Here is a 15,017-nt window from a genome sequence, read left to right as displayed (position 1 = left end):
AGTGATTGGATAGGGAGAAGTTTGAATGAAACTAGGGGGAGAGAGGGGCGGAGATAGGTAGTCTTCCTGATTGAAATTACGTAATACTTCACTAATGGTTTGGCCCCTCAATACATTTCTGATTTGCTGACTGATCATAACCCGATCAGGCCTCTCAGGTCATCAGGCAGAGGTCTTCTAGCTGTACCCAGAATTAGATCCAGGTCTGGTGAGGGTGCCTTCAGTTACAATTACAATTACAATTTCACATTTGGCAGACGCTTTTATCCAAAGCGACTTACACATGAGATTTGCATACAACACAAGCAAGTTTCTAGATAGGAGAGAACAACGAGAGTAAGTGCTATAGAGCTAAGTTCTGGTCCAACAGGACAAAGGTGCTACGAGACAGTGCAACAAGCTAAGTTCTGGTCCAACAGGACATAGGTGCTACGAGGGAGTGCTACAAGGCAGTGCTATGAGGTAATGCATAGAGTGCATCAAAAAAAAAAATATATATTTTTTTTTTTTATGAAAGGAGGTATTCGCTAAAGAGCTGGGTCTTTAGCCTTTTCTTAAGGATAGAGAGGGATTCTGCGGATCGAATGGAGTTTGGCAACTAGTTCCACCACCGGGGAACCACAGAAGAGAAGAGTCTGGCTAGAGACGTTTTACAGGGAGTGGATCAGGGACTGACTTCACTCTGACCATCAGTGGAGTCCAGGCTGAAGATGCAGCAGTTTACTACTGTCAGAGTTACCATGAGATCTATCAGTTACTGTGGTCCTGCTCTCTGGAACAAGCTGCCTGCTGACCTGAGGTCCATCACAACTGTGTCCACTTTCAAAAACAAACTAAAAACTTTCCTATTCTCCAAAGCCTATGATTAGCTACTGTGTGTGTGTGTGTGTTTGTGTGTGTGTGTGTGTGTGTGTGTGTGTGTGTGTGTCCTCAGTGAACTGTATCAGTTCCTGCAGTAGCTTCCAGCTGCAGCAGTCAGTTCAGTCTCTGTTCAGTGTGACTGAGGGAGGTTTTTGTACGACGCTTTATCACTGTGTGAACACATACTGACTGTTGATTTCATGGTAACTCTGACAGTAGTAAACTGCTGCATCTTCAGCCTGGACTCCACTGATGGTCAGAGTGAAGTCAGTCCCTGATCCACTGCCTGTAAAACGAGCTGGAATCCCTGATGCTCGAGAATTAGCGTCGTAAATGAGCAGTTTAGGAGTTTCTCCATCTCTCTGTTGGTACCAGGCTAATGTGTGATCGCTGCCACCCCAAAGATAAACCTTGGGACTGGTTCGACAGCTTATGGTGACCGAGCCTCCCGGAGCAGACCTCACTGCTCCAGGCTGAGTCACTGTGATCTGGCCTCTGGACTCTGAGGATACAGAGACAAAAACATAAACCACCGTCATGGTTTTCTCCGCTTCATTTCAGAGGGACGGATGTTCATAGAGGAGAGGAGTTTGATTCTCTGGACTTTACCTGTGAAGCAGCAGCAGAAGAGAGTCCAGATGAGGATGGAGATCAAAGTCATGTTTTGATGAGGAGGATTTCTGTGGCTTCTGTTGTCATGAAGGACAGCTGTCAGTCATCCAGTGTTCAACTCTCAGGACTATAAACTCTCCCAGAGCACTGGAGCATGGTGCTGCTGATGCAAAGTGGCTCTCTATGGAAATGCTCTGACTGACTCCAACAGGGACTTGGATTACTGTGATGATGCTGTTTCTAAATGGATCAATCAAGTTACCAAACTCTTGATTAACAATGTATCAGCGCTCATTTTTTATGTAAAATTGGCTGAAAAAAATGTCTTCTGTCTTGTTTTAGTTTACAGCTAGAGAAATCAATATCACTGCAACACAATTATGTCAAAACAATATACAAACCAAAATTGATAAATGTTTGAAATCTGTGGAATAGTTTGATAGGTTTTTTCTACTTAATATGTCAACTAGCATGATTTTACAAACTGAGAGTGATTTTTGTGAGTTTGTTGTTCTCAAAGTGAGAGAGCCGTGTCTCTCTAGAGTGAGAGGTTTTTGTACGGCGGCTCAATGAGTTTGTATCACTGTGGTTCACTTTTGGTGGAGGAACCAGACTGGATGTTAACTGTAAGTACCTTTGATTTCTCCATGAGCTCATATTCAATATTCATTTTATATATTATTATATTCAATATTCAATAAATGTAACCCTTACTTGAAGATATTGCTGTTTAGATTTGGAATTTAATATTGTTTCAGCGATCACTAAGCTCTTCATGTCTCCTAATATAAACTAAAACTACACCAATGGTTGCACTGAAAATTATTTTTGTCTGTTTGTAGATTCATGTCATTTAATTTTTGCTAAATTAATGTAGACAATATTCTGATTTTATAAAGTTTTCTATTGACAAAGACTTCCTCTTTAAGACTGTCTGAAAGAAAATGTTCTTGAAATTTTTTAACGTTGAAATCTTCAAATCTAGACTCAAAACCTATTTATTCTCACAATCATACGACCTACCTTGGCTTGGGTTCAACACAGTCTGTATGAGCGTGTCTGTGCCTAAATACGTCTGGGTTTTGTGCTGCTTCTGCACAGCTCTGTGTGTGTGTGTGTGTGTGTGTGTGTGTACAAGACAACTTTGTCACCACAGATATTTGCGATATGTATGGAGTAGGGTTTGGTGTTATTGCATTGCAAATAAAAGTTCTGGGTCAAAGTTGAGTGATAGAGACTCATGTATATATGGAATGTGGCTTATTTATTTTCCAAACCCAAGCAGAATGGTGACAGTGGGTTTTTGCGTTTAAAAACCCTATGCTGAAACTATCATGAAGCCTTTTGTAAACATGATAAATAATCTGCTAGTTATTACATAGTAAACATGAAAACAATTTGACCAAAACATGACAGAAAAGTTGAAGGCACAGCTGATATTCAGGAAACATTTTATTTAAATAAATAAAGCTCTGAAGTGAAGAAGTATATACAAAAAGAAGAATCATCATATCACCTTGACATGTTAAGGTGGGAGTATATTCACTGAGAATGTTCACTAGGTTTACAATCTTGTGAACAATTACACAATTATACAATACAATATTACAAGAATAAAACACAATGTTCTACTGATATATCAGCAGCATTCAGCAGCATCAGCAAATCAGGATTATTGTGCATATGTTGGTCAAAATAAGTCATCTGTCAAAATACACAAAACAGCCATCCAACTGGTGATATGGTGAGATGCCACAGCCAAGCACTATATGGAGGCAAATCATGGCTCCTCATCCTGTGAGGTTTCTCAGTTGGTCAGAGAGAGATGTTTGGGATACAACGATACAATACAATAATACAACAATACAATGTGTGTGTGTGTCTGTCTATGTCCTCTTGCGCCTGAAGAGGCCACAGAGCCAAGAGAGACACTTTTTCTTCTTCTTCTTCTCTTTCAGCTCTGTTGTCGCTGCAGCAACCTGTCGAGTAAAACAAAATGTCAGATCTTATTTGTACCTGGACGGTTGGTCTGTTCTTCTCTGAGGTAAAATGATATGAAAATCTAAAACTGATGTTTCCTTTTGCATTGTTTCTGAGCATCATGTTCATACCATAGCAGTAGGAAATGGCCTGTGTTTCAGGAAAGTTACAGTTTGAATTTATACACTGAATGTACAAAATATTGGGGACATCTTTGTTATGTGTGGTCTTTGTTATGTGTGGTTTTCCATGTACTGTTGTGTTTTTCTGCTCTGTGCTTTCTCTCCCTCTCTCATCTGTGTGTCTGATGAGCAACAGGTGGTGTGCTATGATTGGTTGTGCTGTGTGATTGTGTAGGTGTGTCCTGGCTGGTGATTGGTTCCTGCTGAGACACCAGAGTATAAAGCTGCTGCCACCTGTCAAGAGATGGCCTCCTTTCTTTGCCAGCCGCCAACCTGCCAGCATCTTAGTTCTCTGTATTAGTCCTGTTCATTGCTCTGTTACAGCCCTGGGAGTTGTAGGGGTGGGTGGGTTGTTTGAGATCCTTTTTCTCCTGTTTTTCCCTTGGTTAGGAGTGTAGGTAAGCCTCTTGTAATTTTGTTTCTTTTCTTTAAACAGGTAAGATTAGGGAATCTGGGTTAGCTTTCCTTTTGGTTATTTTGGCCTTTTGCCCACCCTGACACCTGTTCTCCCTTAAACAATAAACTGTTTGGGGCTCAAACTACGTGTTTGCTGGTTGTGTTTGGGAGTGGGGAAAGAGGGGAGCCATCCATTTATGTTGCGCCCGGGTTTCCCCTAGGCTGGGGCGTAACATGAATTGGGGGCTCGTCCGTCCGTCCGTTTCCGGTGGTAGCTCGTTCGGTAAGTTTGTTGGGTACGGTAACGTATGTCTCTACTTTCTTGTTTCTGGTTGGCAGTTTTTTCTTTTGTGAGTGTGGCAGTATGGAGTTCCAGCTGGATGATTTCACTACAAATCCAACTGCAGAGAAATTGGATAGATGTAGGAAAGCTGATCTACTCATTATTGCTAACTTTTTTGATGTACAGGTGCCATTGAATGTCAAGAAGGCTGAAATCAAGCTGATCCTGTGTGAGCGGCTGGGGGAAGGAGGTCTGCTTTCTATGCCTCCAATGGCTGTAGGTGGTGAGGAGAAGCACCATGCAGAGAACCGTGTTCCATCGCCTCGCGGAGACCCCCTTGGTTTCCAAGGCATGAATGCCGAGGAGCTCAGGTTGGTGCTTCAGATTAAAGAGGCAGAGGTGAGGAACCGGGAGCTGGAAACTGAGACCATGCATCTGCGGCTGCGGGCTCTAGAGCTAGAGCGGGGTCAATCCAGCACCTCTTTCCAGCCGCCACGACAGTTTTGATGTAAGCCGGCATATTGCACTTGTTCCTCAATTCAGGGAGGCTGAGGTAGACTCATATTTCAATGCTTTTGAACGCATTGCAGCCACCTTGAATTGGCCAAAGGATGTGTGGCCTCTCCTATTACACTGTAAACTAGTGGGAAAAGCACAGGAGGTGTGTGCCAGCCTTACAATCGAACAAAGTTGAAATTATGAGATTGTGAAGGCCACTGTTTTACGTGCTTATGAGTTAGTTCCTGAGGCTTATAGGCAAAAGTTTAGAATGTGTGAAAAAACTGTCAACCAGACCTATGTAGAGTTTGCGCGGGAGAAGGGGATCCTGTTTGATAAATGGTGTCAGGCCAGTAAGGCCCTAGATTTTGCACAGCTGCGGGAGCTCGTCCTGCTGGAGGAGTTCAAAAATCGCCTACCAGATAAAATTGTGTTGTATGAAGGGAGGCTTCCGGTGTCATGGCGGTGTGAGGACGTTTCCACATGCGCTCCTCGTATTATCAAAGATTTATATAATTTAAGTGTGAGGTAACTTATAAGGAATACACTCTTACAGCATCTAAATATTACGTGTTTGAGTTTTTATACCGCCAGTCTCGAAAGATGGCCAGCAAGTCGTCTAGAAATGCTAAACCGAAAGAGACAGCTAGCCAAAGTAACGTTAGCCCTCAAGATCATGCTAGCTCCGACGTGGTCACCCCAGGCTATATGAAAGAGTTGATTGACAGTATCCGTTCTGATGTCTCATCTATGCGCAAAGAGATTTTGGCCGAGTTACAGAGTTCCATTACCCAACTGCAGACCAAAGTGTCTAACAACGAACAGAAAATTGAGGAGATGGAATCATCTCTGACTACGCTTGATACTACGGTATCAGAGCTCCGGGGGGCAGTAGCCTCGCTGCAAGCCGAGAAAACACGTTTACAAGCTCGCGTGGATGATCAGGAAAATAGGTCTAGGCGTCAGAACATAAGGGTGGTGGGACTTCCAGAAAAACTTGAAAAAGGCAATCCTACTATTTTCATGGAATCCGTTCTTCTTGAGGTTTTTGGAGAGGGCAGTTTCCCCCGCAAACCAGAGGTTGATCGCGCACATCGTACTCTGCGCCCACCGCCGCCACCAAACGCCCCCCCGAGAGCCATGATAGCTCGCCTGCATCACTACAAGACGAGGGAATTGGTTCTGAAGCTGTCTTATGAGCGAGCGGGTCAGCTTACCTACAGAGGATACAAGGTCAGTTTCTTCCCTGATCTCAGCGCCGATCTACTGCGGAGAAGAACTGAATTCAACCCAGTGAAGAAGCAACTTCACCAGGCCGTTGTGAAGTTTTCTCTCGCCCATCCTGCTACGCTCCGCTTCTCCTTCAATGAATCCAGACACGAGTTCAAGTCCCCGGAGGATGCGTCTGCCTTTGTTACTCGCTACATGCTACCCGCAGCAGCAGCAGCGGCAGCAGCAGCTCCCACAACGGATACCGAGCCTGAAGGTATGCCGCCATTGGAGGAGTGACCGTGGAGGAGTAAGATTCTACTAGTTGGCTCTGCCAACATGCTGGTAAACTGCTGCTCTGCACTCGGGGATATTAACCAAGTTTAAAAGTTGACTTCTCTCCCATTGTCTGTCGGATGGACGTATAATAGAGAAACCCATGCTTGGATTACAGCTGCTCTTGCTATAACATATGGGTACTAAATTTGGCCCTGGAGTATATCTGCCAGTCAGACAGGGGGCGAGACTCAGGATATTGTGTAACCCATACAAGGTGAATTAATACCCTCTTTTTTTTTTTTTTGCACTATTCTGTTGTCTCCACTCTTCTTTTAAACCCCATGTTTTCGGGACGGATAATACCATGTTCAGTTTCCTTAAAATATGTTTTTTCTTCTTTTCTTTTCTTTTCTTTCTAATTTATCTAGGTCTACTTTTGAGTGTAATTCCACAAATATTGTTATTTTCTTTACTAATTGAATACCTCTATCCTTTTGAGTCAAAGAGGAACGCCAAGGCGTGTGAGTTTGAGGATTAATGCACCCTTCGCGCTTTTGTAAACGGTTGGGCTATGTTGCACTTAGTTCGGGTAAGTGCGGGGGATTGAGGGGTGGGAGGGCTACATCAATGTTTTTCTGGCGTATTTGTCAATGTTTTTTTTGTTTAACTACGTTTCTTGCTTATTGCAGCTACAACGTTCACATTCACTTTTTATTTAAGCAGATAGTAATACAAAACTTGACATTTGCCTTATACTACTCCACCTTTCTTACTCATGAATAGGCTTAATAACAGAAAAGTAACCTATATATCGTGGAACGTGAAAGGGGCAAATCATCCTCGTAAACGGAACCAAATTTTAGCTCACCTTTCGCAGCTTAATGTAGGCATAGCGTTTTTACAAGAGACGCATCTTCGCAATGCAGATGTCAACAAGATTCATAGGAGTTGGGTAGGGAAAATCTTTCATTCTAGATTTGATTCTAAAGCCAGAGGCACAGCAATACTTATCCATAAAGACATTCCCTTTGAAATTAGTGAAACTATTGCAGATTCAAATGGTAGATATATCATTGCCTCAGGGCAACTTTTTAACAAACCTGTGACTCTGGCAAGTATCTACGCTCCCAACTGGGATGATGAAGCTTTTATTTATTCCTTGTTCTCCACCCTACCAAATGTAGACAGCCACTCACTTATAATTGGGGGAGATATAAACTGTACTCTAAATCCTGAACTGGATCGCTCGTCGACCAGACCTGCCCAACCATTAAAAATGGCCACTGCCTTAAACAGTTTCACTGCACAGTTTGGCTTGTGTGACCCCTGGAGGTTCAAATATCCAAATAGTAGGGCTTATTCCTTCTTCTCTCCTGTGCACCACACATTCTCCCGAATTGATTATTTCCTCATTGACATTGGATTTATTCCCCTCATCAATCAGGTTACATACCACAGCATAGTAATATCTGATCATGCACCCCTGTCCCTTGAATTGATTTTTCCTAACCAGCCCACCCCTTTTAGATCATGGCGCTTGAACCCTCTTCTACTTTCAGAACCTACATTTGTTAAATTTATGAGCAGTCAAATCAAGCTTTTTATTGAAACTAATGCCTCTCCAGAAATGTCCCAGAGTGTCTTATGGGAAACTCTGAAAGCATTCTTGCGTGGCCATGCTATCAGCTACGGAGCAAATAGTAAAAAAGAGAGTACTGCTAAACTGAAGGAGCTCTCTGATGGTATAGCAGAGGTAGATAGACAGTATGCTACATCCCCAACCGCCGAGCTCCATCAAAAAAGAATCAGCCTTCAAACAGAATTTGATTTGGCCTCTACAGCTAAAGCAGAGCAACTAATCCTTAAGGCTCGCCATCTGATTTATGAACATGGTGATAAATCCGGCAAACTGCTTGCTCATCAGGCACGCCAGTCCTTTGTCTCAAGGCAAATAATGCAAATTAAGACCTCTTCGGGTTCCATAGTCTCAGACCATGAACAGATTAATGATGCATTCTCTGAATTTTACACAAAACTGTATACCTCAGAATGTGAAAACAATTTAAGCATGACTGATTCCTTTTTTGAAGGTCTAAATATACCTCAATTAGATGAAGCTGAAATAGCCAACCTTGATAGTCCCCTATCGATTGAGGAGGTTCAAGAAGCTATAAGAAGTATGCAATCAGGCAAGACCCCCGGCCCTGACGGATTTGTAACGGAATTTTATAAGACGTTTTCGAATGACCTTGCACCCTTGCTCCTCGCTATGTACTCGGAGGCACTATCAGAAGGTCAGTTACCTCCCACTTTGAGACAAGCCTCAATATGTCTTCTACCTAAAAAAGGCAAGGACCTGTTGCTCCGTGAGTCACATAGGCCAATTTCACTCCTCAACGGAGATTACAAAGTTCTGGCAAAATGTCTTGCTAAACGTTTAGAAAAAGTGCTTCCACGCATTATATCCCCAGATCAGACAGGATTCGTCCAAGGGAGATACTCCTTTTTTAATACTCGCAAGCTTTTTAATATCGTATATACTGACCTTCAACGAGCTGTCCCTGAACTTGTGCTATCCTTGGACGCAGAAAAAGCGTTCGATCGGGTAGAGTGGGGCTTCCTCTTTAAGACTCTGGAGAAATTCGGCTTTGGACAAAATTTTATTTCCTGGGTGAAACTGCTGTACACGGCTCCTTTGGCATGCGTTCGCACAAATGATGTGCAATCAAAGTATTTCCCTCTTCAAAGAGGAACAAGACAGGGATGCCCCCTCTCCCCGTTGCTTTTCGATCTGGCAATCGAACCGCTTGCTATTTCACTGTGACAGTGCCATACGTTTGAGGGGATAACTCGAGGGAATACTGTATATAAGATAGCGTTATATGCAGATGACCTTCTTCTGTTCGTCAGCAATCCAATGTCATCAATACCGTCCATCCTGTCTAAATTAGATCAATTCGGGAAATTGTCTGGCTACAAATTGAATCTGGAGAAAAGCGAATTATACCCTGTCAACTCTGCTGCTCAAAATATGCCTTATTCTGCCTTCCCTTTCAGGAGAGTGAGCTCTCACTTTAAGTACCTCGGCATAGTGGTTCCTAGATCCTTTAACCGTCTTCTTAAACTTAACCTAACACCTTTGATAGATAAATGTAAACAGGATTTAGAACGATGGCGCACCCTACCCTTATCAATGGCAGGTCGCATCAATTTGATTAAAATGAACATAGTTCCTAGATTCCTATATCTCTTCCAAACCATTCCGATATTTATTCCAAAGAAACAATTTGCCCTAATTGATAGAGTTCTCTCAAAATTTATATGGAACAATAAACAGCCGCGCGTCAGCAGGCGCTTCTTGGAGAGACACAAGATGGAGGGAGGAATGGCCATGCCCAACCTTTTGCATTATTATTGGGCAAGTAATATCCAAAAAGTTATCTTTTGGGTCAAGGGTCGCTCTGATGACAATATGCCAGACTGGGTTGCAGCAGAGTCTTATAACCTTCCTATTCACTCCCTAGTCTCCTCTGCCTTACAAGTCTCTACAGGCAGCTCAGCCAACAATCCTGTGACATCCCATACACTTAAAATCTGGTTGCAATTCAGGAAGCATTTTGGTTTGCAAAGCCCTTCTGTTATGGCACCTATTATGTCTAACCACCTCTTTACACCAGCTATGATAGATATGGCCTTTCGCGCCTGACATGGGAACGGGATACGGTTCATTAAGGATCTTTATGTGGATGGAATATTTGCATCCTTCGAACAGCTAGCAACGAAATATGAACTACCACGTGCCCACTTCTTTCGATATTTACAATTGAGGAACTTTGTTAAGAAACAATATACTTCCTTTCCCAACAAGCCTCCAACTACCCCAGTTGATAATTTGCTGTCTCTCGACACAGATAAAAAGGGAATAATCTCCCGGATTTATGGAATCATTGGTGAGATGAACCCCCAGTCAGTAGATATACTTAGAACACAATGGGAACAGGACTTAGGCCCTCCACTTCTAAACGAGACTTGGAATGCAATTCTTGAGCAGATACATGCTTCATCTCCTTGCAGCAGACATGGGCTCATACAATTTAAGATTGTGCATCGTATCCACTTTACAAAAGCCAAATTAGCTAAAATTTATCCAAATCTGGACCCCGCCTGTGATAAATGTAAATCTGCGCCGGCCACTTTAATTCACATGTTTTGGTCATGCCTTTGTCTGCATGCATTTTTGGATTCAATTTTTAAATCCCTGAGTGAAGCCTATAACATATTAATTGAACCAGATCCTCTGACCGCCATTTTTAGTGTGAAACCAGAGAATGCTACTTGGTCAAGACATATTTATGATGTAGTAGCCTTTACTTGCTTGCTAGCTCGCCGAATTATCCTGTTTAACTGGAAAGATCCTAAACCCCCTTCCCATGCCAGGTGGCTGAAGGACGTTATGTTCCATTTAAAACTAGAAAAGATTAAATTTACCCTAAGGGGGAAAAAGGCTGAGTTCAGAAAAACGTGGACCCCATTTATGTCTTATTTCACTACTGTTACTGGGATATCAAATTGGAATGACTCATAGTGCTCTCTTTATGTAGTAATGCAAGAACGTGTGGATCACTGTGTGTAGCTGTATGTATGATTCCATTCTCTTTCTTTTTTTTTCTCTCTAGTTATACATCTTTGTGTAATTTCCTTTATTATTGCCATTGTTATTGTTATTATTATCATTTTATTTTTATTTATTTTTTTTTTGTCAGTAGTGGACAGTTGTAGCCCACTGGGATGGGACTGGGGGTAGGACTGGGTGGTGGGGTGGATTGGGAGGATGAGTAGGAGAGATCAGGGGGTTGGGAAAGGGGAGGGCAGTTTTATATTTTGTATTTTATATGATGATCTTGTATTATGTATACCAGAACCCTTTGAAAATTCAATAAAGAGATGTTTAAAAAAAAAAAGAAGTATTATGCAGTAAAACGTACTTAAGTAAAAGTATAGAAGTATTAGCAGTAAAACGTACTTAAGTATCAAAAGTAGAAGTACTCATTCTGAAGAACGGTCCCTTTCAGAGTGTTAAATTATTGATGCATTAGCCTGTAAGAAGTATTTTAATGTTGTAGCTGGTCCAGGTGGCGCTAGGTCAAACTACTCCATAAACTGTTGGGAGTTTCAACTCTAATTTGCAACATATTTTATGAGCTTATCGTATGTTTGGCATGTAAAACCTTATTCTGCAGCCGTCAGATAAATGTAGTGGAGTAAACAGTACCATATTCCCTCTGGAATGTAGTGCAGTAAAAGTAGAAAGTCTCAAGAAATGGAAATACTCAAGTAAAGTGCCCTTACATAAAAATTGTACATAAGTACAGTGCTTGAGTCACTTTCCACCTCTGCTGGCATTAAAGTTTTCTGTCTCTGTCAGATTTCAGCAACACTTTGAATGCATCAATAGGAATAATGGTATGAGTGATTTAGATACCTACCTAGATCCAATGGTTCTGCAGGAAAAGAAATATAGGAAAGAATATGTTAAAGAAGCCAATATGTATCATATCACAATATGAATAACTGAATAACTTTAATGGTCATTCTTGAGGAACTCTGTTATTCATTCACTTTTGACTGCTAGTGTTTCAGTGATGATTTTTATTTACTTTTACTGATTATGTATTATGATTTTGCGGCAAATCAAATTGACCTCTGGTGTTACAATAAAGACTGAACTGACCTGTACTAACTGTGAATAGTAGGATGTCTGCCAAACTCAAGTACAGCCCAAGTGAAAGTTTGAACCGTAGTTTGAGGTGTAGTCAAGTAGAGGCGAAGTAGCAATGATATGACTCTGTTTCTGTTTTTAAGCCAAGCACCGGCCATTAAAGGAAAAATCCACCCTTGGAAACTCTTCCGTTGCTAGATACAGGGCATATATTTGGCATTCTCAACAAGACATTGCATTAAGATGAGATTATGCAGTCAGAGGCTTGTGGTGCTGGCACATGTAGCAGTTGCACATGTTTTAATTAAACTAAGACGGCCATATTTTCTAAAATAACAGCAGGAGTGTAAGCTAATGAAAAAAAAGAGTATTCCCGTTTTCTTGTTATTTTATTTCTCAGGAAAGGAGAAATGGTTTGGGAGGGAATTCCAGGAACCTGTGTCCCAGTGTTAAACCCTCCTGCACAGGAAGACTGAAAAAAAAAAGTGTTCTTAATTTGAAAGGAATAGTTTCGTATTTTGAACACGTATGCCCCTAGGTTTCCCCTAGGTTTATATTGCAGTAGAGTAGGAGGGGGCAGCCTGGTGTTACCGGACGGGTGGAGCAGGCGGCTAGCGAAGTTATGGTTTCTACTAATAGGGATCATGATGGAAAACCTGTTGTTTGGGCCCAGTGTTCAAAATACCAAACTATTCCTTTAATCTCAAGTTTGTTAAATTGACGCACACAGAGAGAAGAGCGAGACAAGGCGTGGCGTCCTTTGCTGTTCACCAAGGTAAATTAGCCTACACTGGCATGCAGTGGTGGAAAAAGTACTCAAATCCTTTATTTGAGTAAAAGTAGCAATACCATAATGGAAAAAGTCTTCATTAAAAGTAAAAGTTCTGCATTCAAAGGTTTACTTAATTAAAAGTATAGAAGTATTAGCAGTAAAATGTACTTAAGTATCAAAAGTAGAAGTACTCATTCTGAAGAACGGTCCCTTTCAGAGTGTTAAATTATTGATGCATTAGCCTGTAAGAAGTATTTTAATGTTGTAGCTGGTTCAGGTGGCGCTAGGTCAAACTACTCCATAAACTGTTGGGGAGTTTCAACTCTAATTTGCAACATATTTTATGAGCTTATCGTATGTTTAGCATGTAAAACCTTATTCTGCAGCCGTCAGATAAATGTAGTGGAGTAAACAGTACCATATTCCCTCTGGAATGTAGTGCAGTAAAAGTAGAAAGTCTCAAGAAATGGAAATACTCAAGTAAAGTGCCCTTACATAAAAATTGTACATAAGTACAGTGCTTGAGTCACTTTCCACCTCTGCTGGCATTAAAGTTTTCTGTCTCTGTCAGATTTCAGCAACACTTTGAATGCACCAATAGGAATAATGGTATGAGTGATTTAGATACCTACCTAGTTCCCATCTTGCTGCAGGAAAAGAAATATAGGAAAGAATATGTTAAAGAAGCCAATATTCATCATATCACAATATGAATAACTGAATAACTTTAATGGTCATTCTTGAGGAACTCTGTTATTCATTCACTTTTGACTGCTAGTGTTTCAGTGAAGATTTTTATTTACTTTTAATGATTATGTAATATGATTTTGCGGCAAATCAAATTGACCTCTGGTATTATAATAAAGACTGAACTGACCTGTACTAACTGTGAATAGTAGGATGTCTGCCAAACTCAAGTTCAGCCAAAGTGATAGTTTGAACCGTAGTTTGAGGTGTAGTCAAGTAGAGGAGAAGTAGAAATGATATGACTCTGTTTCTGTTTTTAAGCCAAGCACCGGCCATTAAAGGAAAAATCCACCCTTGGAAACTCTTCCGTTGCTAGATACAGGGCATATATTTGGCATTCTCAACAAGACATTGCATTAAGATGAGATTATGCAGTCAGAGGCTTGTGGTGCTGGCACATGTAGCAGTTGCACATGTTTTAATTAAACTAAGACGGCCATATTTTCTAAAATAACAGCAGGAGTGTAAGCTAATGAAAAAAAAGAGTATTCCCGTTTTCTTGTTATTTTATTTCTCAGAAAAGGAGAAATGGTTTGGGAGGGAATTCCAGGAACCTGTGTCCCAGTGTTAAACCCTCCTGCACAGGAAGATTGAAAAAAAAAGTGTGTTCTTAATTTGAAAGGAATAGTTTGGTATTTTGAACGCGTATGCCCCTAGGTTTCCCCTAGGTTTATATTGCAGTAGAGTAGGAGGGGGCAGCCCGGTGTTACCGGATGGGCGGAGCAGGCGGCTAGCGAAGTTACGGTTTCTACTAATAGGGATCATGATGGAAAACCTGTTATTTGGGCCCAGGGTTCAAAATACAGAACTATTCCTTTAATCTCAAATTTGTTAAATTGACGCACACAGAGAGAAGAGCGAGACAAGGCGTGGCGTCCTTTGCTGTTCCCCAAGGTAAATTAGCCTACACTGGCATGCAGTGGTGGAAAAAGTACTCTAATCCTTTACTTAAGTAAAAGTAGCAATACCATAATGGAAAAAGTCTTTATTAAAAGTAAATGTTCTGCATTCAAAGGTTTACTTAAGTAAAAGTATAGAAGTATCAGCAGTAAAACGTACTTAAGTAACAAAAGTAGAAGTACTCATTCTGAAGAACGGTCCCTTTCAGAGTGTTAAATTATTGATGCATTAGCCTGTAAGAAGTATTTTAATGTTGTAGCTGGTCCAGGTGGCGCTAGGTCAAACTACTCCATAAACTGTTGGGGAGTTTCAACTCTAATTTGCAACATATTTTATGAGCTTATCGTATGTTTAGCATGTAAAATCTTATTCTGCAGCCGTCAGATAAATGCAGTGGAGTAAACAGTGCCATATTCCCTCTGGAATGTAGTGCAGTAAAAGTAGAAAGTCTCAAGAAATGGAAATACTCAAGTAAAGTGCCCTTACATAAAAACTGTACATAAGTACAGTGCTTGAGTCACTTTCCACCTCTGCTGGCATTAAAGTTTTCTGTCTCTGTCAGATTTCAGCAACACTTTG

The 15,017-nt window shown here is 41.2% G+C and overlaps 1 gene segment (V, D, J or C); it reads right to left on the bottom strand.

Annotated features, from left to right (window-relative positions):
• Positions 1-1,028: 1,028 nt before the first annotated feature.
• Positions 1,029-1,758, bottom strand: LOC139649303 (Ig kappa chain V region 3374-like). The segment is given in 2 exon segments: positions 1,029-1,363; positions 1,471-1,758. Coding segments are annotated over 2 exon segments (387 nt in total).
• Positions 1,759-15,017: the final 13,259 nt, after the last annotated feature.

This window comes from Centroberyx affinis, unplaced genomic scaffold (genome assembly GCF_046629955.1).
Source record: "Centroberyx affinis isolate AG114_WGS23_722 - 3 ecotype Tasmania unplaced genomic scaffold, CSIRO-AGI_Caff_v1 ptg001322l_1, whole genome shotgun sequence".
Classification (NCBI taxonomy): Eukaryota; Metazoa; Chordata; class Actinopteri; order Beryciformes; family Berycidae; genus Centroberyx; species Centroberyx affinis.
This window is presented reverse-complemented; position numbering and strand designations above follow the sequence as displayed.